This window comes from Carlito syrichta, unplaced genomic scaffold (genome assembly GCF_000164805.1).
Source record: "Carlito syrichta isolate Samal-C Ts95f unplaced genomic scaffold, Tarsius_syrichta-2.0.1 Scaffold191071, whole genome shotgun sequence".
Classification (NCBI taxonomy): domain Eukaryota; kingdom Metazoa; phylum Chordata; class Mammalia; order Primates; family Tarsiidae; genus Carlito; species Carlito syrichta.
The window spans coordinates 276852-303368 of record NW_007135167.1 but is presented as its reverse complement, the minus strand read 5'-3'; the positions used below and the strand labels follow the sequence as shown (position 1 = coordinate 303368).

General features: G+C 39.3%; 1 protein-coding gene across 1 annotated transcript in view; it reads left to right on the top strand.

The window, feature by feature from the left end:
• Positions 1-3: 3 nt before the first annotated feature.
• LOC103253009 (formin-2-like) overlaps positions 4-26517 on the top strand; it is a gene marked incomplete at both ends in the record, with an annotated part of 107595 nt that continues 81081 nt past the window's right edge. Inside the window, one exon of the mRNA XM_021709361.1 lies at positions 4-289. Coding sequence (XP_021565036.1) covers positions 4-289 — 286 coding nt within the window. The remainder of the gene's footprint in view (positions 290-26517) is intronic.

Here is a 26517-nt window from a genome sequence, read left to right as displayed (position 1 = left end):
TCCCCTGACCAGAGCCCCAGGATCAAGAGGCGGCTGGAGTCCTCCGGGAGTCGCGGGCCCAGGACTGCCCTGGCCGCTGCAGCCGCGCCGGCCAAAAAGCACCGGGCGGACGGCGGCCTCGCGGGTGGCCTCAGCCGCTCTGCGGACTGGACGGAGGAGCTGGGCGCCCGCGCGCCCCGGCCGGAGCGCGGGGTGGCCCCGGCCGGCGGCGGTGGGGTGGCCCCGGCCCTGGCCGCCAAGGCGTCTGGGGCGCCCGCGGCTGCGGATGGCTTCCAGAACGTGTTCACAGGTGAGCGCGCCCTGCTGCCGGCCTCCAGGTCGCAAGCCGCCTGCCAATCAGGGCCTTCCGTGTCACCCGCCCTCCCTGGGCGCCAAAGGCGGTGACCTGCTAGGAGCTGCGCAAGGGGCACGTCTCTTCTCCCGAGGGGATCCTTTGCCGCCCGTTTCAACGCCCCCCTGCCCCCCAGTGAAACGCGCGAACGTGTATTTTGGTTTTCTGATTTCTTACGAGGTCTTAAAGGGAACGACTTAGTTTTGTCTGTTCTGAGTCATCTCAAGAAAAGGTTGCTCTCTAACGCGTTCAATCAAAATATCTGCTGTTCTTGACATTCAGGGTCATGCCAGTGAGATGAACTCCGATTCTGCTGTTAGCTAGACTGTCATTCTTCTCTTTCCTTTCTCATCACCACAGTGTTAAAATAAACGATTTTTTAAAAATTGTCTTATCACAAGGGTCCGTTTTGGAGGCACAAATCACTTATTCTGGTTCTATCCAAAGGCAGTCTCTGGTTGTTCTAATATATGTGTGTATGTGTGTGTGTGTATGTACATACACCTATATGTGTAATATGGGAGTTTCTATTTTGCTGCAGTCTGGGTTCTACTACTTCGTGGAGTTATGTGGTCACTCCTGTTTGCTGATACAAGCAAATATAATACATGCTATTAGAAAATCAATAAGTTAGGGTATTAAGAATAATTTTCCTTCGGTTTCATATTCCAGTCAGACCAGATTGTTGTTTGAAGATAGTGAAGGTGAGAAGGCCAAAAGCACATCTGATCCAAGGGATACCTCTCCTTCTTAGCATTGATTATTGACTCTCATATTCAGGGCAGCATGAAGTACAGCTAAAGCGTTAGTTTACTGTGGTCAGTGTTGAGTAGTGTAATGAGTTTATCCTTGCTTACAGGCTTATAGGTCTGGAGGCTTTACCTTAAGAGTCCACCGTAGAGTGTTAGTTTGTTTTGTGTTTACTTAACACCTACTCATAATTTTTTAATGATATAGACTGTTAGAATTTAATGACTGTGGAAACATGAATATTCGTGTGATTACTTGTAGATTTGTGATAAATATTTGAATGATTGAAGATTTCAAGTGCAGTGTGGACATTTTTAAATCTTGTGTTCTTTTTTTCACACTAAAAATATGTACAACTATTATTATCTTCTGTTATTTTAACAAATAGGTTGTCTATAAGACATTACTTAGATGAAATTTCTCAACGAGGACAGCTACTTTTTAATTGACTAAATGCTGTTAATGTTGTAGTAGCTATTTTTATTGACCATATTTTTATTTTTCATCTATGGGCTGTCTTTCACTTTGCTTTTATAGAATCTGATACTTAAAACTAATTTCTTCTATTCATTCCCCATGCTCTTTCTTTTTTTTCCCCACTTTTTTTTCTACTTGTCTCATTATTGTATAGATTCAGTTAAAAGGAATGCTTGTACTTTTATACCCACTAGATAAAATAATAAAATGCAAAACAACAAAAAGACCATTTTTGTAAAGAAAAAAGATCGCAAAGTTCTTGAGTTAATTTTTGTGAATTTAATGTTAATGAGAAATCATGTATTTTTTTCTTTAGCTAGGTAAGATTCATTCATGTATTTTTCTGAAAATACAAATAATATCATAACTATGATTATCAACCATTGACATTAATGATTGCTATTCCTGGTAGCATAAGACTTTGGAAATTTATTCATTCATTTTTAAAATATAAATGTGTATATACACTCATCTGGATATGAGTGCATGTAGGTAGGTGTCTGTGTGTGTGTGTACATATATACCATGCATATACTGGGCACTATACCAGATGATGGGTGATGCATAAAACTACTAAATGCTACTAAAATCTGCTTTTCTAAGGTTCTTTGACTAAATGAGGAAAAGACGTGAAATAGCACTGAGCGAGGATTGTCTGTCCGTCCGTCCATCCATCCATCCATCCATCCATCCATCCATCCATCCATCCATCCATCCAATCTATCCGTCTATCTATCTATCTGCAGAACAGTGTGCTGGGAGCATCACAAATGAGGTGGGTTATCTCCTTGGAAGTGAATGAGGGAGGAGGACTTGTCAGAGGAAGGTGAACAATTCTGAAAGATCATAAAACCCTAACTAGGTTGAAGGTTTTCCTTTAAACAAACAAACAAATGAAACCTGTCTTTTGGAAACTTGCATTCTATTTTAATTTGCTAACTATTTGAAATTTGGAACCCTTAAAGGAGCCCTGTTTGGAAGGCACTTATGTTTTGTTTATTTCTCCAGGCAGATTTTTCACTGTGCAGAGTAAAAGTGCAGAGTCAGTCATTTTTAGTATGGACATCCACCTACTTTGTATTTGATGGTTGGATATAGCGGGTCAGTGATCAGCAGGTATATTTTTGTGTATAAGCCTCCATATGTTTATGTTGTTCACTCAGCATTGTTAGAAAAGAAGAATTGGTAGGTTTAACTGGTGGGGAAATGGAGGTAGAGAAAGAAGTGAAATAACTTTCTCAAGGTCACACTGTGATTCATTCAGAGCCAGAGCCAGAAATAGAAGCTGAATCTGTGAGTCAAGTCTGAATGTCCTCTCTTATTACTCATGTTTGAAAGTTCAATGCTTTAAGACAATATATAGAGTAAAAACTGTTTCTAAAAAGTGTTAGAGAATTTAGGGCCTTTACTTATGAAATGTTCCAGCTTCTGTTTTTAATAAGGTACACTCCTTTAATGGTTGAACATCTGGCCTTCTTTGGGCTTTGGATGAAGGGTGATTGTTGGCCAGAGTGAACCAGCTTTTTTCTAGTTAGCTTTCATGGAAGCTGTTATTATGGTGGCAGAGTGAATCCAGATTGACACAAGCCTCTGTTTGACTCTTCTTGTCATCTGGCATTACATTTGCTTCTTTACTATCCTCTGCTGTTTTTTGTTTAATGGGTGTCTTGGAAATTATCCGAGACTTGGGGAACACTAGCATTATCCTTAGGGAAATTGCTTTTGGGGACTTCATTTGGCATATATTTGGATCAATTAATTGCCAGCTGCCTTTAAAGCAGTTGATCATTGTATCTATAAGTTTCCATAAGCATCTTTTATTTTTAAACCGTATAATGAGGGTTGTCAGCTCTGTAGGAAGGAACAGATGTTTTTTGCTTTTTACTGCTTTAGAACTGTTGGGAGAAAATTCAAGTGGAAAGGGGACTCCATGGCACATGTTTATGTCTCTTTGGTAGATATAAAAACATTTAGCAATGAGGGAGACCAAAACAGCTATTTAAGAAATGGATAATGTCTTAGGCCATTGCATTTAAATATTTCACAATTTGTTTGCTATAAATATTTTTCAGTGTTTAGTAGGAAAAAAAATCACTTCTGAATTTTTTTTTTTTTTTTTTTGAATCGGAGTCTTACTGCCCGGGCTGGAGTATAGTGGCATGATCATGGCTCACAACAGTGCCAACCTCCTGATCTCAGGTGACGCTTCCACCTCAGCCTGGGAGCTGGACTGTAGGTGCTTGACACCATGCCTGGCTAATGTTTTTGATTTTTTTGTAGAGACGAGGTCTTGTCATGTAACCCAGGCTGGTCTAGAACTCCTGGCCTTAAGCAATCTTCCCACACTGGCCTCCTAAATCAATCCTCCAGGATTGATTACACACCCAGATGCTTCTGAAATTTGTGACATTCATTAACACATTAAGTATAACAGACGCTTGGTACTGGAGTTGTGCTAAATCACAATTAAGTTGATTAAAGTTTATATTAACATGTTAAATGTGTGATGCTGAATCACTTTTGATAGGAATCTTTCCAAAGTCAATTATGTGCTTATCTTTCTTAAACACATGGAATAAAAGTTTAATCTGTTTTAAAGGGCTTAATGTCATCTTCAAACACATCAGCACATCATTGTTACATCTTATGAAAACATTGGTAACGTCCTCAACAGCTACTAAAGTGTGTAGGCTGGTGGGATCAGTTCTCAGTTTCTGAGTTTCTGTGTCTATGTAGTTTCTTGACACATTCCTTGCTGTCAGCTATTTATTATTAGAACTGTCTTTAATCCCTTATCCCCAGCCCCTAATTCCTTGTAATTTGATTTTTTTCTGATCAATTTATTATTGGCTTGTAAATCGTGTAATTATCGTATTAGTCACATTTATAGTACTTCTGCTAAATACCAGTCTCTATGTTGGTGTGTTACATAACTATCTCTTATCCTTACAACTGTCTCGAAGTGCAGTTGTTTATCCTTATTTTTCTAATGAGCAAACCAAGGCTCAGACAGTCATTTGCCTAAAGGCATTAAGCTAGTAAGTGGCCCATCCAGGATATGTTCTGAGAAAACCAAATCTGTTGTTAATGTGTATAAGATGAAATCAAGTAGAGTGAGTCTTTGCAGGACTAACTAATTAATAAAGTGCTTGGAGGCCGGGCATGGTGGCTCATGCCTGTAATCTCAGCATTTTGGAAGACTAAGGTTGGAGGATCCTTTGGGCCCAGGAGTTTGAGAGACTATCCTGGGGCAATATAGCTAGACTTCATCTCTACCAAAAAAAATTTGTTTAAATTAGCCAGGTGTGGTGGCATGTACTTGTAGTCTCAGTTACTGGGGAGACTGAGATAAAGGATTGTCTGAGCTCAGGAGGTTGAGGCTATGGTGAGCCATGATTATTGTGCCACTGCCTGGGCAACAGAGTAAGACCTCAACTCAAAAAAAAAAAAAAAAAGTGCTTGGTCTTTAGAACTTGGGTTTTGCAGCTCTTATTTTGGCCTTTCTAAAGGTTATCTTGATTTTTTCTATCAGTAGAGAGAACCCACTCCAGGAGTATACATTTTATTATATGGCTTGTTAAATTGTTAAACTGAAAATTTTAAGTCCAGGAGTAGCCTGATTTCTAGCATCAGCACCTGACAGAGTACAGATGACCAGTTAATGTCTCATAAATGAATGAAGGTCAGGATCATCCCTGACATATTATGTCCTACTGTAAAAGGAAAAGGGGTTAGAGGAATGCTATCCTTTCCCTTAAATACTGCCTTACTGGGTTCCATAGATCACAAGAGAATTTGGCAGTATCAGCTGGGTCTGGGATCACTGCTCTTAAATCAGTTTCGATTGGTCTGAAACCTCCTTTTGCATGGTTTCTTTAGGACTGTGGTTTGGATTGAAATCAAGTACCCCAACAGCTTCAGTGATGGGTTTTAATGACTGCTTTACGAGTTGAGGACTGGCCTAGTTTTAAGTGCATTTAGGCATTTGGATGTAAGCCATTTTTATTTGAAATGAAGCAGGTGCTTTTAGTGCGTTTCCTTCTAATTCTAGTAAAAAGGTGCAGACAATATACAGTTGGGTGATGGTAGCAGTGGTTGTTCTAACTACTATTATTCTAGGTATATTTACATCCTAGCTTTGCTAGTTAGCTAAGTGGCCCTCAAGTAATTTTTCTCCTTATCTGTGAAAGTAGAGATAAATAATGTTAAGATTAAATAAAATAACATATATAAAGCCCCTACAACCCTGCCAAGTACACGGGCAGCATTTAGTTGAGGCTGTTTGTGCTTCTAACCTGATTTATTATCTTAATAAACTTCATTGTTTATTAAGAACAATCTGCTAAAGCAAAACACTCTGAATGTGTATACAAAAATTTGACAGGGCTTGAACTGACCAGATACTAGTTGAAAATTAGTATTTCCAGTCACTAGTTTCCCCCCCCCAGTTGTTTATTTTATGCATCATATTTCTTTGATTTTTCTACTCTTGTAAGCATTTTTGTCATTTTGTGAGATATTTTGGTTTTCTTGGGGGTTTGAATAGGAAAGCGTATGATGGGAGTGTGGCTGTGAGATTAGGGGAAGGGTGCTGCTTTCCAAAAGAGGGCCAGAGAAGAGGAGGCAGCCATTGATACCCCGGGCCTTTATGCTCTGCCCAGCACCTGGCCACTGCAGCTTTACCCTCCCACGATTTCCTTCCTAAACCTTCTACTTTAGACAGACTAATCTGCTTACTGTTCTATGAACATGCATTTCATTTTCCCTGACTTGGTCCCTCGTCTTGCTGCCTTACCTCTCGGAACGCAGGATTTGTCTCTTTTGATTTAGCATTTGAGAAGGGCTGATGGAATTACCATTTCCTCTTTGTATCTTTTCCAGTCAGACCTTACTGGTTGTCACCTCATTGTCTCTGTACTTACTGCCTATATCATAGGAGATAGGCATCTTGGATTTAGGCCTTCTTTTGGTCTTCTTTCTTGCCTCCTTCTGTCTTTCCTTCCTCCTTTCCTGCTCACCCGATTCTGTCCATCAGCTAGCCTTTTTATTTTATTTTTTTTATTTTAAAGATGTAGGGTAAAATTCAGGATTAGGTAGATAAATGGTTATTTCTTTGTTTTTGTTTTTTTGAGTTGGAGTCTCACTCTGTCACCCAGACTGCAGTGCAGTGGCCATTCCTGGCCACCGCAGCCTCGACCTGCTGGGCTCCGGCGATCCTTCCGCCTCAGCCTTCCGAGTAGCTGGAACTACAGGCGCGCGCTACCATGCCCGGCTAATTTTTTGATTTATTGTAGAGATGAGGTCTCGCCAAGTTGCCCAGGCGGGTCTCGAACCTGCGGGCTCAGGCAAATCATTCACTTCAGCCTCCCAAAGCATGGGATTACAGGCTGAGCCACCGAGCCTGGCTGATAAATGGTTATTGTACAGATAAAGTTTGGGCTTCCCTTTGGTCCCCACTTTGCCTGGCTTGAGACATCATCTCGTCTTGTATTAATCCATCTGCAAATATCTATTTGGTGCCTTGCTGTGGCTTGCCAGTCAATGTGATAAGCACTGAATATGCTGAGGCCTTGATGAATAATTGTTCACTGTTTTTTGGGAGGGTGATATAAGCAAGTTGGATATCCAGGTTTCCTAGTGAAAATTAAAACTAGTTGAATCTGAACTGGAAAATTACTAACCTTTTTTTTTTTTTTTAAACTTTTTTTTGTTTTTGAGTTGGAGTCTCACTCCGTCGCCCAGGCTGGAGTGCAGTACACACTCATGGCTACTCCAGTGTGGACCTGCTGGGGTCCGATGATCCTTCTGCCTCAGCCTTCCAAGTAGCAGGAACTACAGGTGTGCACTACCATGCCTGGCTATTTTTTGTTTCTTTGTTTGTTTGTTTGTTTATTGTAGAGATGAGGTCTTGCCAAGTTACACGGGCTGGTCTTGAACCCATGGACTCAGGCAATTCACTCGCCTTGGCCTCCCAAAGTCCTGGGATTACAGGCTGAGCCACCAAGTCCGACCTACTAACCTTTTTGGGAAGCAAAAATTCTTTTCATTGAGGTGTGGTTGAATCAATGGTGAAGGTAGAATGATACTTTGGTAGAACTTGTGTTGAGAGAAGAACATTTATTTTTGTTTCCATAGGTTAATTTTAACACGGTAATACGATTACAGCAACTCCAAGCTTCTAAATATAGACTTCATTGTAATGAAGAAGAGATGAAGGGAATAGAGAAAATTTTATTCCTCAGATTATTCCTGCTTTTGTATTATAAGTAATAACCTGATGTTAATAAAATTTAGCATTAAGGGGGGCCATTGGGAAGAAACAAATAAGTGTTGCCTGTAACTTGATTTTTATTGGATATCATTTTAGTGACCGTAAAAACTTTTATGGCTTTTTTATAATAAAAATGTAAGTGTATAGAAAATGTTGCTTCTAATCAATTTGGAATAGTAGTAGTAAAGCAAGGGAGTTATAGCATCAAAATTATAGTAATAAATAATACCAGTTACTGGATGCCATAAGAAGACTCTAGCCACACTAGAGAATTATTATCCTTTTGACACCTGCTCCACTATTGTTGAGAGGGAAGGAACAATTTTTGTCTTTTTCCTTTATAAATATATACTTGGAAGTGTTGATTAGATCGGACGATTACTGCCAGCCTTCTGTGATCCAGTCAGCTTCTAGCGTATCGTAGACCATTAGAAGCTTCATTATCTGTTACCTCAGAGCTGCAATGAGCTGAAAATAGTTCTCTTATTTTCAGAAGGAGTAGAATAATTTCTTGGGAAAATCAAGCCTGTGTTGTGTTTTAAAATGATGCTTAAACACTATTCAGTTGTGTCTCTTTTTGTACTACACACAGAAGCATTCATTATAGTACTGGTGATACGGTGGACATGTGTGGACAGTGATTACTTTAATGTATCATTTAAATGGTTGCTTTAGGTCTACAGGAAGGAAAATCATGTTTATCGTAAGCTAATATCAGCACTAGGGCAAGAGTGCAGGATGGGATGTTTTTCAGTCTGCTTCCCTTTTTAGTTTTGCCACTGGTTTCCTTTGAGACATAGGGCAATCATCTCTTACCTCTTCTTAATACCCTGGTTTCCCAGGTTGGAAAAGTGATTGCAATCTTGCTGGGAGCTTCCTCCTTCAAATCTCTTTTAGGACTGTGATTCTTGAGAAGTGATGGTTCCAGCAGGTGTCTTTTCCGCTTGCATATTTATAGCAAATCTCTGCATATTTAAAGCTTTTCTTTATTGGTAGAGCTGAAGCACATTCCTGTGCTAGAGGATCCATTGATGCCATGATGTAAGGATGCTTTGAGTCTTGGTTTAGTTGATGGTGAGAGACAGCAGTGATGTTTTAACTTCATAGTTCTGATCAGTTTTTTACTCCTGCTAAAGGAGCTTTGGATTGGTTAGATCATCATTAGCTGACATGAACATAGGGCCTTGTGTTTTTGAACACTGATGTGGTGATTGTGTATACTAATTAATACTGTTTTATGAAAACATATGAAAGGGAAAGCTATGTTGCATAGTGTGTGACCCAAAGATTTTGAATATATAGAGCCTTTCTAATATTGGCACAAAATACACTGAGCAAGACCTTTTAGATTCGTTATCTGCAATGTAAGTAATCTTCTATTTTGGGGTGGATTACAGGCTTTGGATTTGTCTTTATAGTTCAAACTGCTCAAGAAAATCAGTACTGTTAATTCTCTTTAATACATTGGTTTTGTTATGGTTTCAGTTTTTCCTACTATTATATATGCCCATTCAAATAATTTTTATGAGTCTGTGGTATTCTATTTAGAAGTTTGCATTGACATTAAAAGTTTCTTAGAGACTAGAAGGATAAAAGGTTTTGAGAGCACCTAGGTTTTTTACTTTTTTTTTTTTTAAGTTTCATTGTCCTTAAACATGTACAGCTCGTTTAAGCCCATTACAAAGCAATTGGACTAGAACTATTTCATGATCTCAAATAGATGTGTTTGAATACTCTGTGGAGAGTTTTGTAAGCAAAGCATCTCTTCATTATTAAGATACAAGCTTTATCTTTTAAAAGTATAATAAAAGAAATGGAATAACAAAAGGGATAATCTCTTACAAATCATTTTTTTAGCCTATATACTTGCAGATAATTGACCTCTCTTTTTCCTGTAGACCAATACTTGCCTGTTTGGAGAGGGTAAGTTATGTGAGCTCTCTGTGGGAAGTGTTATATTTTGCAGCTAACCAAGATGTTCTATAAGCCAATTATATCTTCTGTCCTTTTGGTGCTATTTTGGTTAAATGGCTTTGAGGATATAAAATGTTGGCAGTTTCTTTCAGGTTATAGGGTTTGATCTCCCTCTCCTCTATTTTTAGGAAAAATCCGGAGGTATGTTGACTCTGTTGGACTTGATATTTTGGGGATAAGCATAGAGGGTTATATAAGAAATGTAATGATTTAGGTGGAGAGACATCTGACTAAGCTGACCATGTGATATAAGTGAAAGGGTGATCCTAGAAGCCTTTAATCTTTGACTTGGATTATTTCTCTAACATTGACTCTAAATTCACAGATCACTTTCGTAGCACCTGCTTTTGGCCACAAAGCCTGGGCATGTGGCTTTAGGTCTCCCTTTAAGCTAAACTCCTAAGGTTGAGCCCCTAATTTCCTTTTGTAGATACCTTCCTGGCTTCATGACTGATTTCAGTTATCAAGACTGCTAGATCTGTCTTGAGTTTGTGTCTCTCTTCTGGGTATCCGACACATCTCACTAAGATATGACAGGTCTAAGATATTTACTGTGGGCTGGGCTCAGTGGCTTAGCCTGTAATCCTGTGCTTTGGGAGGCCGAGATGAGTGAATTGTCTGAGCCTGTGGGTTTGAGACTCACCCAGGCAACTTGGCAAGACCTCATCTCTACAGTAAATCAAAAAAAAATTAGCCGGGTGTGGTAGCGCACACCTGTAGTTCCAGTTACTTGGAAGGCTGAGGCGGAAGGATCGCTGGAGCCCAGCAGTTCAAGGCTGTGGTGGCCGGAAGCGTGCCACCGCACTCCAGTCTGGGTGACAGAGTGGCTCCAACTCAAAAAAAAAAAAAAAAGATATTTACTCTATCTAAAACTACACCTACTATCATCCCCACCCTCTCAACACCCTCCCTGGGTCTCTCAGTAGAGCCATTGCCATCCAGCCTTGCCATATTCCTTGATTCTACCATCCTTCTCAGACTTCACACCTGGTTGATTTTTTCCCATTTTCTCTATTCTTAAATATCTCTTTAATATGCCTCCTAATTTCTGTTCCCATGCCCTCTACCCTTCCTAGTTCAGATCCCTGTCAACAGCCTCTTTAGCATTTTGTCCGCAACTTTTCTCTCCTCCACTTCATTCTGCACCAGGTAAGAGAGTAAACTGTTTAAAATACAAATTGTAGCTGGCTAGTTCTGACTTAGAAACATTTATAAGACATTGTTCCCCTATTGCCCCAAGGCTAAAGTTTAAATTCTTCAATACATAAATATGTTAGCATATGCAATATGCTATATATCATATGTCAAGCATTATATGTTTTATATATATTATGAATAATAGCCATTATATGTATTTTAATATATTAGCATTTAATAACGTGCAGTTTTTTCTACTCATTGTCCTGTCTCTATTATTCCTCTCCTTGTCCTAAGGGCTTCAGTCCTTCCTCAGATACCTCATGTTCTCTCTGGTAGTTTTAGGTATTATTGACTCTCCCTGGTTATCAGAAAAATAATCCATTAAGTCATATTCCTTAGTTCTTAATGCACTCCCATTGTTAGTCCATGCAAAACTCACTTTGTCCTTATTGCGTTCTCTGCATTTTAAGCTCCTATCCTGACCCCTTTGTAGACATAGAGAAGTGTATTTGCTATCCTTGAATTTGTATTTATTTTTGTAAAGTATGTAGTGTCTCTGCTTATGTTTAGTTCATCTAAATGTTCTGAGATAATAGATCTCATTATATTGCCTTTTTTTGTTTTCAAACTCATCTGTCTTTGGAAAAACAATCTACAAGTTTTTGAGGTTCCATCTAGTTTATTGTTTACTACTGCTATATAGTATTCCCAAGATTGAGCGTCCTGTTGGGTGTACAACACCAGGGAGCGCTATTCATCTTATATTGTGTGTGATTTATGGTTTCCCCCCACCCCAGAATTGTACTATGTGGGGCTCTGAGGGCATTCCTTAGATTTTTGTACCTAATTGCATGGTGAGGAGCATCTAGATTCTCCTGTTCTCTGTCACCACAGAAAACACTCTGATGAATATTCTGGTACAGAGTACTATGTGAAAATTTCTCTGGGATGTATATTCAGAAGTGGGATTTCTAGGTCATCAAATAAAAGGTTTACTTAATTCGCCTGGATACTCTCAGATTATTTCCCCAAATATCTTCCCAGTTTATGCTTCATTAGCTCAGCAAGTTAGTGTTATCTGTTTCCACTAATCCAATGAGGGGGAAAGTAGTATCTTATTGTTTTGCTTTTTACTTTGTACTTATCTGATAACTAATACCTTGGAGAAAACCTTTGTATATTTTTAACCATTTGGGTTTACCCTTCTGTGAATTGCCTGTTCACATCCTTTTACACTTTTCTGTTGGGTTTTCTGATGTTCCTGTTTATTCACAGGTTTTTCTTGTATAATCTAGATGTTATTCTGTTGCCACTGTTAGGAATATGATGAATTGTCACTAAGCCTCTTTCTGGTCTGTTTTCCTTACATTAGAGCCCAGAAATTTAAAAGTGATATTTTTTTTTTACAACCCTGGGAAGTTGTGCTTCAGATGTCATTTAGTTTTGATAAATTTGCTCAAGATTTGGAAGGCCTCAGTGAAGTCTGAGATTGACTTCCGTTGTTTCTACTTGCAAGTACAGTTGAAGATCTCTCACAGTCTTCCAGGGCAATGTTAGCAGGGGTCTAGTGTCCAGGATGTAGGTTTTACCATAGTCCAAGAGTGGGGTGGGGTGTGGTTTGTCCACACACATACAGCAGGCAGGTAGCAGGCACAACACAGTTCTGGAGCTGGCAGCAGAGATAATGAAGCTTCCTGATCCTAGCAGTGGAAGTGTGCTTTTAGAGCCCAGGTCTGTAGATCATGGAAGAGGCAGCTACTTCTTTGGTGACCAGATCCTATGTTGTGGCTTTATGGGAGGTTTCTAAAAAGATTCTAGAACTTGTTACTTCATACCTTCCAAAATTCTGTAAATCAAGTAGTACCCTAGAGTAAATCTTTCAGTTTAAACCATTTGAAATGGATTCAGTTCTGTGTAATAATTGACTTTTGACATATAGACTCAGTTTTAGATATTATAAATATCTTCTAACATTGATCATTCTTTTCAATCTGTAGTGTCCTTGGTTAAACAGAAATACTTAATGTTAATATCATCAAATCTATTTTCAATGTATGGTTTGTGCTTATTTTTGTCTCATTAAAGAAATTCTTTTACTCCTAATTTACAAAAGTTCTGTTATATCTCATCTTTCATTAACTTTATCATTTTACCTTATACATTTAAGTCTTTGATCTACAATCCTCCTGTGTGTATGGTGTAAAGCAGAAGACCATTTTTATTTTTCTTAATATGGCAAGCCAGTTTTTCCAACACTAACTACTAAATAGTCTTTTCTCACTAATTTTTGTACCATCTTTCTATCATTCCCATACATAGAGAAATCTGTTTCTGAAGTTTCTATTCTTTCTTTCTATGTGTATTTTTCTGTCTTCAACAAGTACCATATGGTTCTTACAAGTGTGGCTTTGCAATATGTCTGATTATTTTTAAGAAAAGTATCCCCTTTTGCAAGGTTGACTTAGTCCATCAATGGACTTTGTAGATTTCCGTTATAAATTTAGAATAGGTTAAGTTTCTTAAAAGATCTTCATGAATGTGAAAGACCTCTTTGTTTTTTCAGATAATCTTTTATGTACTTATAATAGAGGTTAGACTTTTTTCTTCTTCTCCTCCTTCTTTTTTTTTTTTTTTTGAGTTTTGTTCTCAGTCTGTTTCCCAGACTGGAGTGCAATGGCATGATTACGGCTCACCACAGCCTCAAACTCCTGGGTTCGAGCAATCCTCTTGCTTCAGCCTCCCAAGGAGCTAGGACTACAGGTGTGTGCCATCATGCCTAGCTAATTTTTAAATTTTTCTTAGAGACAAGGTCTCATCATATTGTCAAGGCTGATCTCTAACTCCTGGGCTCAGGCAATCCTCCTGCATCAGCTCATGAAATGCTGGGATTATAGGTGTTAAGCATTGCACCCAGTCTTGTTTTATTTCTAGTTCATTATTTTTAGGGTAATGAAATGTTATCAGTATCTTTCAATTGTAAGTATTGTATGATTTCCCTTATGCATGTTTTTTAAACCTAAAGTTTATTTAGTAATCCATAGTTTATAGTTATATGAGATTTTAAAAGCCAGGCCTTTACTTCTTTTTTTATACCAGAACGTCAAACATTATCATAGAACATTGTGTGAATCCTTTTGAAATCATTTTGCCTCTTTTTTGGCATTGCATATGATCAGTTTTTGTGGATGTTTCATACTCACTTTGAGGGGCCATAATCCTAAAATCCAGAGACATTAGCATTTTAATTTAGTACGTTGTATTTTGCATTCAACAATAAAAATCTCTCTAATGATTTCAAATACTTCAAGAGCATCATTTAAACAACTGTCTAATATTTTACTCAATCAGAAAAACAACCATCCCCGAGTATGCATTGCATATTTCTCCCTAGTTTGTCTTCTGCTTCTTAGACTGCCTTTTAAACACCTTCATATGATCTCCTTCCACCTAGCCCTCACTAATTAAATGCTGCTTTCCCCCCAGGCTTCATATGGAGTCCATCTTAATATCCATCCTGAGGAATCCTTTCCATGCCTGTTGATAAATTCAAATGTCTAGCTCAGACCTCCCTTGTGAATTCCAGATGCAAATTTAATATTGTGTCTTAAAATCCTTTTATAGATATGGGAATGGTTTCAAACTGAATTTATCTTCCTTCCAAAGTCAACCTGCTCCATTATGTACTAGCGGATTCCTGGTGGATGACAATACAATCTGATGCAACTCTTTCCCCAGCGTCTTAAGCCAGAAACATGGGAGTTGTACAAGTTAGCCAAGCTAACCTGGTCTGCCTCCTTCTTGTATCAAATCGGTCACAAAATCCTATTAAAACAGGCATCGAAAAACATGTTTTAAAATACTCAGCCCATCCTTTCCAGGAGGATTTTTAATGCTAGTCTCCAAATTTTTCAGCGGTTCCCACTGACTACAGGAACAAACCTGAAACCCAAGATTTATATTTAAGCAGATGACGGAATGTGTTCAGGAAGGAGGAACTAGATTAGCTAGCAGTTTGTGTGATTCATCATAACATAAGGGAGGCAGTTTCTTATAGAATGTCCAGTCTTGGAATGGATGGTCTTGAGAGGAGCGATTTCATGATCACTGGAGATATTAAAACAGAGACTGGCTGAAGACCGAATGGGCTGGTTGAAGCCCCAGAGAGGCTGAACTTGATTTTGACTGATGTTCTTTCTTTTGACTTGAAAAGTAAGAACAGCATCTATGGTTTGTGTGACTCACTGCTTTTATTTGCAGTGACTTTAAACACGTAAAACTTTTCAGCTCAGTGTATTATAGACGCTTCCATTTATTAGATTGACTTTTATGGGTTTAACTTAATAGATATTACAATTAAGTTTTTTCTTTTACAGAATTTTCCTTCTGCTGTTTATATAACTTTTTCATTTGAAGCTTGATTTATTTCATGATCTTTTAAAAATGATATCAAAAAATTCCATAATCTGTCATAAGTCCTAAAAATTGGTTGGTAGTCATCCTCATGTATGTTCTATGCTATTCCTTGGCTAACTTTATTAGATTTATTAGATTAAATGTTTCCATTTATTTTTGTCTTGTTCAGCCCTCAGTTAGCTGAAGTTGCACCATTTCTTTTTCTCTCTTCCCCAGAAAAAAAGATCCTTGATGGAAGGCAAAGTTGAATTTGTACAATTTTGATAGACTGTGCAGTAACTTTCATCAGAGGACTTTCTGTACAGTCCCTTCCTGAATGTTCTGTCTCAGTGTGATGTACTTGCTATCATTGATGGGGAACACATTATTTACTCCCTTTCTCAATATTCTCAGTGTCAGGTAATATAAATGTATCCAATATGCATCTCAGTTCACCACAGAGAACAGCCAACTTTTTCAAAACACTTATGAAGACACATTGTAGGCACTTACCTCAAGGACTCAGACAGGAAGTGATCTTCCTGTAAATGTCTAAATCAAAGGTGTACACAGGTTCAGTGAGTTCTGATCACTCTGGGGGAGTAGAGTTTCACTCTTCTTTTTGTCGGTCTGAATCCGTTCATGAGTTGCGGTCATCTTTTTTGTAGGTGAGGGCAGGGAGTTCACTATCCTCATGTGTTTTGTGACTTGTTTTTTTTAATGATTTGCCTAACCATGGGATTTCGTGTTTGTCTTCTTTTTTTTTTGAGACAATCCTAGATACTTCATCTTACTGCAAAACTTGCAGCGTTTTGGAACTAAAACTAGACATGTTAATTTCTATTTGATCGTAATTTCCCCTCCTTTTGTTTTTTCTTATTTAGTCAGTATAGGTCATCAGTATGTGAGATTATGATATGTGATATCTCTGTATTCAGTGACATCATAAACTTAAACAATGATCATTAATGGCTATTAATAAATTTACTTGTCAAGAACCTTATTTAACCTTCGGTTATTTCAGTTGATAGATAGCATGGGACTTCAGGGGAAGTTTACTAGATGGATATGTCTGAGTTATAAGATCAGAGAAAATTTCAACATGACATGGCATGGCATTTGTTTTAATTCTCATTTTGCCTAAGATATAGTTGCCTAGCAGAAATAGAACTCTATGTTGAGATCTTTCAAAATGCAGCCACTTTCTTGTTCATCCTTCAACCATTAAAAAATACACAAAAGGAAAAAATATCAATGACATAATTGTAGGCTGTTAAAAAAAAGTTTAAAATAGTTGAGTAAAAGTGAGTGCTAGGCTGGGCATGGTGGCTCATGCCTGTGATCCCAGTACTTTGGGAGGCCGAAGCAAGAGGATCACTGGAGCCCAGGAATTCAACACCAGCCTAGGCAACATAACATGACCTCATCTCTACAAAAAATAAAAAAATTAGCCGAGTGTGGTGGCACATGCCTATAGTCTCAGCTACTTGGGAGGCTGAGGCAGGAGGATTGCCTGAGCCCAGTAGGTCAAGGCTGTGGTGAGCTGTGATCGTGTCACTGTGTGCCAGTTTGGGCAAGAGAGTGAGACCCCAGCCTCAGGTAAAAAAAAAAAAAAAAAAAGAATTTTAGGCCAGGTGCAGTGGCTCTTACCTGTAATCCCAGAGCAGGGGTGGGGGAACCACTTGAGGCCAGGAGTTAGAGACCAGCCTGGGCAACACAGCAAGACCCCATTTCTACCAAAAAAAAAAAAAGTGAATGCTATTATAGGCTATAAAACTCAGCATAAAACTTAGACTTAACCCTCCTGAATGTATAACCTTAGACATATAACTTAAATATTTGGGACTTGATTTCTTTACAGACAAAGTTAGGGGTTTAGCTAAATGATCTCCAAGAATTCTTCTGGCTCCCAAATACCAAGGATTAAAAGTAGTGGATAGTTACTGAGTAATTTGATCTTAATAATGACAAAAAATTTATTAGTATTTGGGATCAATAAAAACAGAAAAGTTACATGCACTGTTAAGACTAGGGGGGAAAAAACCATTATCCCCATGGGAAGGTTCTGTATTGAAAGTTTCTAATCCTGTTAGGACACTTTGCTCAGGCAGATGAGGAAAGAACAGAGACTCTTCCTGCTCTATGCTGTCAGCAGTTAGGAATCCATACCCTGCATCTCATCTACAAGAGTGTACCACCTATATCATCATATTGTATTATGATTGCTAAGAGCAGGGAGCATGTTTTTTCATGATTCTGTCCTCTGGTGGGGCTAGGACATTCTTTGGCATATGATGGACTCCTAAGTGCTTGGTTATAGCTTGTCTTTGCCCTTTTCTCTCCCCAGTTCCACTAAGGATGTTTAATTAATGCAGTGTATTCCAAACAGACTGCTTTACAAATGTTCCTTTTTGGGCTTTGGTCTCTGTAACTAGGTTGTTAGCCCCTGTGGGGAGCAGACCGCACGGTCTGTTTCTTTTATATCTTAATGCAGAAAGTTGGTCAGAAGCTTTTCCCAGAGTTGCTGGCTGACTCAGAAGTAGAAGATCTCTGGAATAAAAATTAGGAGAGTGGAGTATGAGTCCACTTTTGGCACTGCCACTTCCTGTCTTATGACCTTGGGCAGATTCTAGAACGTTTTCATTCTTCAGTTAGTTTCTTTGAAATTATGATAATAAATTCTTGCTGTGTACTTCACAGAGCTGACAGTAGAGGTGGAAATGTGCTTTGCATGGTACAGTTCTGTCCAAATAAAATATTTTCTGCTTTTTTTTTTTTTTTTTTTTTTTGAGTTGGAGTCTCACTCTGTCGCCCAGACTGGAGTGCAGTGGCCGCTCCCGGCCACCGCAGCCTCGGCCTGCTGGGCTCCGGCGATCCTTCCACCTCAGCCTTCCGAGTAGCCGGAATTACAGGCATGCGCCACCACGCCCAGCTGATTTTTTTGATTTATTGTAGAGATGAGGTCTCGCTACCCAGGCGGGTCTCGAACCCGCGGGCTCAGTTAATTCACTCACCTCAGCCTCCCAAAGGCGCGGGATTACAGGCTGAGCCACCGAGCCCGGCTTATTTTCTGCTTTTTATAGTATCACTGATCCAGGCCCAATCAAACTCTAGTGCAAGGACTGATTATTTTGCTTCTTCGTTTTGCAAGAAGATGGCAGAATTTGTTTTGATGGTAAATTGTTCTCTGACTTACCCCTAGCTGCTCTTTCTGTGTTTATCTAGCCTTGAGACTTTTGCTCCTCAAGGTAAGAGGAGTATTTGTCACTATTGTATGACTGCAAAGCTGATTCCACATGCTTTACTTTTATTAACTGTGGTGTGGAAGTATATGTGGGAGGGGGATAGGGGAGTAGTGCAGAAATAGTATGAGAACACTAATGATTAATAAGTTCCCTGGCTGTCATTTAATGGATATTATTTTTAATGTGAATTTAATAAATATAGTAAAAACAATTAATGCAAGCTTTTTTTTTTAACCAAGGTTAGAAATTCTAGCAAGCAGGGTCTTAAATATGACTTTGTTGTTAAAGTCTGCTGAATATGTATATAAACATTTATATATTAATAATTATAATATTAATAGTACATATAATTTATATTATATATTATATATAAACTTGATGAGGATATTTTAATCTATAATTGCCTTACTTAGTATCATTCTTTTTCAAATGCTTTTAGAACCAACTTATGATTTCCTTCTTTTAAGTGTTATACCAAATTTGTATCACATTTACAAGTATAGAGTGTAGGAATTATATCTTAATAATAATCAATAACACATTGGGTACTCTGTTAAGCCTGTTACCAAAAAAAAAATGGTTTCATTTAATTCTCACAGCAATCCTAGGAAGTAATAAGGATGATTATTTCCAACTTATAGATGAGGAAACTGGCTTAAGAGAGGTTGAGTAGATTGTCTAAGGCCATGCCTAGCAATATGGGAGCACTGAGATGGGAATCTGGGTAGTGTCTTCCATGGCTTAAGCTCATAACTGCTACATGACATGTTTTCACCTGGATGCTCTTCATGAAATCTAGTGATGGATTCCATGTGTTTTAAGTGAAAAAGAACGGGCAGAAATTAAGGAGCACCTTTCTACACTGGAATAAAATAATTACCCATGGTTGTGTTCTTCTGGATTTCTACAGGTTATATATTAGATGTATAATAAGAAATGTGTGTGATAATGAGATGGGTCTTTACTAGATAAAGATAGTGTGATCTGGAACAAGATACCTGATATCCCTGGGCCTGCATTTTCTAATTAAGAAAATGAAATTAGAGGCTTGGTTTGAAGGACAGAAAGATGACCCCTCCCACTAGGTCTTTTATTTGGGTGGAGGGAGGGAGGAGAAGAAAAGGAGAGAGTCTGAGAAACTTTATCCCTCTCCTGCCTTTGTCTTTATACAGTTATAAATTCACCACAAGCTAGTTTTTGTTTGTTTGTTTTTGAGTTGAATTCTCACTCTGTCACCCAGGCTAGAGTAATGGCACAATCATAGCTCATCGCAGCCTCAACTTCCTGGGCTCAGGTGATCCTTTCATCTCAATCTTTCTAGTAGCTGAGACTACAGACATGCATCACCACGTCTGGCTAATTTTTCTGTAGAGATGAGACCTCACTATGTTGTCCAGACTGGTCTCTAACTCCTGAACTCAAGCAATCCTGCAGCCTTGGCCTTGCAATGTACTGGGATTCCAGGTGTGATCCACCATGCTCGACCACAGAAACTATTTTTTATATACTTATAAAGTGTATAGCAATCTGTGCTATATAAATGATTTTACTGGCTTTTGAGAATTTTCTCATGTTTTAGTGTTGTTATGGCTGCTAGGAGTGTGTTCCCTGGGCAGTGGTGGAACTTAGGTCTTCCTTTATACCTGACTCCTTTTGTGTTTCCCTGAGAAGTAACCCTGGGACAGTATGTGCTCCTCAGGGGCCTTCCAGGCTGACCCTGTGGTCTTGGCCCTGGCGACTGACCTCTTAGCAGGCACCAGCCCTTGCTGGAAATGACTGCTATCCACTGGCAGTGTTTTGTGAGTTGTGCATTCAGCAAATAGGTTTTTGGCAAGGTGACTTTGAGCTGTTTTGCAAAGTGTAAGAGTTCAGTAAATGTGGTGGATTCAATAAATGAATGCAAATATGAAGTAAAATGAAGGCAGCTGGATACTTAGGAAAGTTACGCTTCATCTAGGGCCAGTTATTTTCATTTGTTGGTGTAATAGACCTGTCTGGTTTAGAAACAGCACTTTGAGCAAGAAGTAGAGTGAGGGACCAGGATGAGGAATGCCTTGAATTTTGTGTCTTTGTGGTCGTGGATATGGAAGGGGGTGCCAGGGGAACCTGAGAGCCTCTAGTTCCTGGTCCTAACCAGTCAGTTTGTACAATTAAGAATTGTGGTTGTGTGTAGAAGACTTCAGGAGGCAGCAGACACCAGACCCTCTTGCTGTTGTCCTGTCTGTTGTACCCTTCACAACATATCTTTCCTTTAATAAATCTACCTTTCTAAAAAAAAGAAAAGAAAAAGAAAAAGAAGGCTTCAAGCCAGCCCACTTTCCCCCATTTAGATTCAAGACTTTTGATTTCTTAGGTACGTACGTACTGATTAAATCCTCAAATACCAATTGCGGGAAGAGAAATAGAAGTTCATGTCTCTGTCTACTTCCCTTGATGTAGTCTTGAAATAACATTCCTTGGACAGAGAGGGAGTTCAGTATAGTCCAGATGAAGTATAAGTCCTGGAAAAAAACAAAAAACCTTTTCATATTTCCACCATGGTGATTTTGACTCCTTAATAAACTGAATTCCTATCTCTTGTTTTTTGCACAATCAGAAACATGCCTTGTTTAGATTTACACACTTGAGTTTTTTATGTGTTATTTCTGTCACATTTGACTGTGTCATTAAATCTTTATAATAGCATGATTTAAGATGTTTTATTCTGAAAATTGAACATACACACAGGAAAAGTACAATGAATCCCCATATAACCATCACTCAGTTTCAGTAGTCATCAGAGTTATCAATGCTATAATAGTTTTATTCATTCCTTTCTTTACTCCCATCCCCTGCCACTTACGCAAATAAGTGAAAGAAAGGCGATTTTATTCCAAAAGCCATCAGATGGGAAATGGCCAGGCTCATGCCTTAGGGAAACCATTTCAGATTTTTAGGCTGAGGGCTTGAAAAGGGAAAGTTGGTATGGGGAAACATGTGGGTATGACTCATGGTGTGCCTGATTCTGATGGCTTTTCTTGGGTGGTGGTCCTCCCAGGCGTCAGTCTGGTTGGTGTTATCTCAGCTGCAGTCAGATTATGGATCAACTGTCTCCTAACTCCCTCCTAAGTGGGAAGATCCTGCAGTCAAGCTGTTTTAAGATTAGTCCCTGGGTTTTCTAAGCAAGCACAATGTCAGATAAGCTTGCATGTTTCGGAGGAATATCTGGTAGATAAAGGGAGAAAAGGAGTTTCTAGAATTTATTTCAAGATGTTAGATTAAGAAAGTGAAAAGAAAAACCTTAAAATGCATTTTTAGGCTGAGATACTTGGTTACACCACAATGCCATTATTTATCTTGAATGCAAATAGAATTTGTTGTTTAATAGTGCCTGGCAGCTAGTCTATTTCTCAGAACTCTCTGATACCCTAGAATGGAAGTCAGATGCAGTCTAACACCTGATTTGATTCATGCTATAGTCTCCTCTCTTTTGTTCTCAGGGGTTGGGAACAGCACAGAACTTGATGGGGGGGTGTAGTGCACTTTGTAATCCTTCACAGCAGGGGCTCACTCTGACTTTCTCAGTTGTTTTGAAGCTGTGAATGATCTCTGGGTTTGGGGATGACAACTTGATCCCTTCTTTGCAAGTGTTTCAATTGACCTTTTCTCTAATCAGTTTTCCACTCACTTACTATTCATTAAATGAGCCCATTATTTCATTAGGGATTGCAAAATTATTGTTTTCTAATTCCGTCTTTTTCTTTTGCACTTTTTGGCTGTCATTCTTCTGTGTTGAAAACTTTTCTTTATTCAGTAGGCATGTTTTATTTCCCTGAAATACAGCTCATAGTGGAAAAGCAGCATAAGTGCTTCATTATTTCCTATTCTTTATTATCAGTGATGATTAGCACCTTAGCATTCTCTAGGGATACCTAATGTTTAATTATCATTATTGTTATTATTATTTGGTAGAGATGAGGTCTTATTATGTTGCTTAGGCTAGTCTTGAACTCCTGGGCTCAAGCAATCCTCCTGCCCTGGCCTCCCAAAGTACTGGGATTACAGGTATGAGCCAACATGCCTGGCCATATTTTTATTATTCCTTTTAATATATTTAATATGTATACATCAATTAGGTTATTCTTTTTGGAACAACATGATTTTTTTCTAGTTTCTTTTTAAAAATTTTATATTTAAGGGTGCATATGCATGTTTGTTTCATGGGTATATTACATACTGGTGGGAATTGGTCTTCTCGTATACCCGTTACCCGAATAGTGAACATTGTACCCAACAGGTAATTTTTTAACTCTCACCCCCTTATCCCTTTTGGAATCTTCAGTATTTATTATTTTCATCATTATGTCCATGTGTATCTATTATTTATCTTCCACTTATAAGTAAGAATGTGTATTATTTGGCTTTTTTTTAACTTTTAATTTTTTTTATTTTAAAGTACAATTCAGGGCTAGGTATACAAATGTTCATTATGCATGACTTTCCTTTCTTTCTTTCTTTCTTTTTTTTTTTTTTTTTTTTTGAGGCAGTGTCTCACTCTGTTATCCAGGCTGGAGTCCAGTGGCAACAATGATCACGGCTCGCCACAGCCCCAACCTCTTGGACTCAGGTGATCCTTTTGCCTTAGTCTCCAAAATAGCTGGGACTACAGATGCATGCCACCATGCCCAGCTAATTTTTTAATTTTTTTTTGGTAGAGACTAAGGTCTTGCTATGTTGTTCAGGCTGATCTCGACCTCCTGGGCTCAAGCAATCCTCCTGCCTCAGCCTCCCAAAGTGTTGGGATTACAGGCATGAGCCACTGTGACTGGCCAGTGTTTGGTTTTCTGTCTCTGGGTTAGTTCACTTAGGATAATGGCCTCCAACTCCATCCATGTTGCTCAAAGGACATGATTTCATTCTTATTTTTTTGAGGCAGTGTAGTGTTCCATGGTGTGTTTGCATACCAAATTTTAAAAATCCAGTCACCAACTGATGGGTACTTAGGTTGGTTCTATGACTTTGCTATTGTGAATAGGCTGTGATGCACATCTGAGTGCAGGTCTTTTTTATATAATGCTTTCTTTTCCTTTGGGTAGGTGCCCAGTAGTGGAATTGCTGGGTTGAATGGTAGTTCTATTTTAATTCTTTGAGAAATCTCCATATTGTTTGCCTTAAAGGTTGAACTAGTTTATGTTCCTACTAACAGTATATAAGTGCTCCCTTTTTTCTGCATCCTTGCCAACATTTCTTATTCTTTGACTTTTAATAATACCTGTTCTGACTGGTGTAAGATGATATTTCATTGTGGTTTTAATTTGCATCTCTCTGATGATTAGTGATAGTGAGCATTTTTTCGTGTAATAACATGATTTTTGTGACTGTATAGGCAACCTCATGTGTATAAAACTACCTTTTATTTTTTTAAACTATGGTTTATTGGATATTTTAGTTTCTTTAAATTTTGTTCCTATTAATAATTCATATATTATTGTACCAGGAAGAATGCTAAGTACTTTATACATTATCTCATTTAATCATCACGTAGGAATGAGTAAACAGTGAAGGAAACAGAAATGCTATCAGAGTACCATGTTGGCTGCCTGTTTCTGTGACATTGTGGGGATGAAAGTCAAGTTAGAACAGGCTGAGCCAGGAATGAGGAGACAGAGGCAGCAAGCATAGGTAATTCCAGCTAATAGTTTTGATGTGAGGAGAAGCCAAGAAATGGGACAGTGGCTGGGAGTGGGGAGTGATGTGGACTCAAGGGAGGGCTTATTTGTTTTATTTATTTTTTTAAGCCAGGGTTTCACTCTGTCACCCAGGCTGGAGTGCAGTGACATCATCATAGCTTGTCGTAGCCTCAACCTCCTGGACTCAAGTGATCCTTCCACCTCAGCTAATTTTTATTTTTATTTTTGTAGAGATGAAACTTCACTATGTTGCCCAGGTTGGCCTGAAACTCCTAACCCTAAGCAGTCCTCCCACTTTGGCCTAGAAAAATGCTGGGATTATAGGTGTGAGCCACTGTGCTTGGCCTATATATTCTTAGAGCATCTTTGTGTGATACTGTGAATGTCCAGCAAAGAAGGAAGTGTTCATATTTCAGCAGAGAGAAGGAATGACTGAAGAAGTGTTATCCTGAGCATGCAACAAGACATTGATCCAGAACACAAGGGAAAGAACCTCCTCTCTGTAACACGGCCGATTTCCACCGTGAGGAAGATGACAAATAAAACAAGTGTAGGCATTTTTGTGTATCTGTGTTTTTGCCTCAGATACTTCCAGGAGGAGAGGAGACTGTGTAAACGTTGTATTTGAAAGTAGAGGTTTGGATGATAATGCCGAGCAGTGTTGGGCTTCACTGATGTGTGTAGCTGTGAATGTAAATTGAAGACAGGCAACACATGTGTGTCTTTCTATTACAGTGTTCAGTTGCTCAGATGTGGGCAAAGAGAATGTGGATGGCAAGACTGAAAGAGCTGTGGTTTTTACCAGGCAAGCGTGCTGGAGGGAGAGAGGGATGAGGTGGCTGAGCATGTGAAGTCATTCATTATAGTGGTAGAACATGGAATTTGACCTGGAAGGAAGGAAGGGTGAGACAGGGCAGGGTGATGAATTGCACAACAGGAGTAGGGACAACTGATTCAAGGTCAGTGTGGTAGGTGGAGCTTTAGCAGGGGTTCTAGAGTAAGCACTTAAAGGGTAGATGTTAGGGATCAGGAATGAGCTATTCTATCCAGGCTTTTGTACATAGATGGATTCACTGATGATCAAGACGTTAATTGATCATCCACTCTTTGCCAGGCTCTCTTGGGTAAAAGGTTGTAAACAAACAGCAGGATCTGCTGGAATGGCGTTTTCACTCCATGAGTAGGAGACAGACCACAGACTTATTTAAGTTCAAGGGCTAAGCTCTCCGAAGAATAAGGTGAATAACAGAAGCAAGAGTGACGGGACTGCTATTTTAGAAGGGGCCATCAAGAAGTTTTCTCAGTGGAAGTGACAACTGAGCAGAGACCTGAATGAGATGAAGGAGTGAGGGAGTCTCTGAAATAGCTGAGGGAGGAAGAGTGTCCTAGTGCAAAAGCTTCTGAGGTGAGAGTGAGCTCAGCGTCCTGGAGGAGGAGGAGGAGGAGGAGGAGGGTGGACAAGAGAGGAGTGAGAAAGAGTGGAGGGAGGTGGGAGGGGCCTTCTGCACTGCGGTGAGGAGTTTGATTTTACTCTGAGGGCGGTGGGAAGCCACTGTAGTGTTTGGAGTAAGCTTTGAAACAGATTTTCCTGGAGGTGGTACAGTTTCTGATAGTGGCCAGTTTGAGGATGTGCCACGAGAATGTGTCGCTATTTTAGGGAGGAGGAAATACTGACTGCGGGCAAGGAATCCTGGTCTCAGGTGAGGTATCCACTTGAGTGTTGGTTTGCTCTCAGTGCAGACGTCAGAATCACTGTGAATGATGAGAAGAGTCAGGTGGAAAGTAGGACAGTGAGTCAGGAGGTGAACTGTTCCGTGGATCGTGGGGCGAGGGTATGACTGAAAGTGAGTGGGTGTCAGGAAAGAGGGAGGTAGTAGGAGTCTAGCCAGGGGCAGGAGTTCTTAAAGGAGCTTATGGTTTTGAAGGATAATAAATCATTTGAACGTATCTGTGAGGATCAAGGAACTTTCCCGTTTCTTGTCCCTCAAATATTTGGGATTTGACGAGGACGGCAGGATAAGGAAATTCTCAAGGGGCAGCCAGGTTGTTGTTTTTTTGTTTGTTTGTTTGAGTTGGAGTCTCACTCTCTCGCCCAGACTGGAGTGCAGCCGCCGCTCCTGGCCACCGCAGCCTCGACCTGCTGGGCTCCGGTGATTCTTCCACCTCAGCCTTCCAAGTAGCTGGAACTACAGGTGCGCGCTACCACGCCCAGCTTTTTTTTTGATTTATTGTAGAGATGAGGTCTCGCCTGCCCAGGCGGGTCTCGAA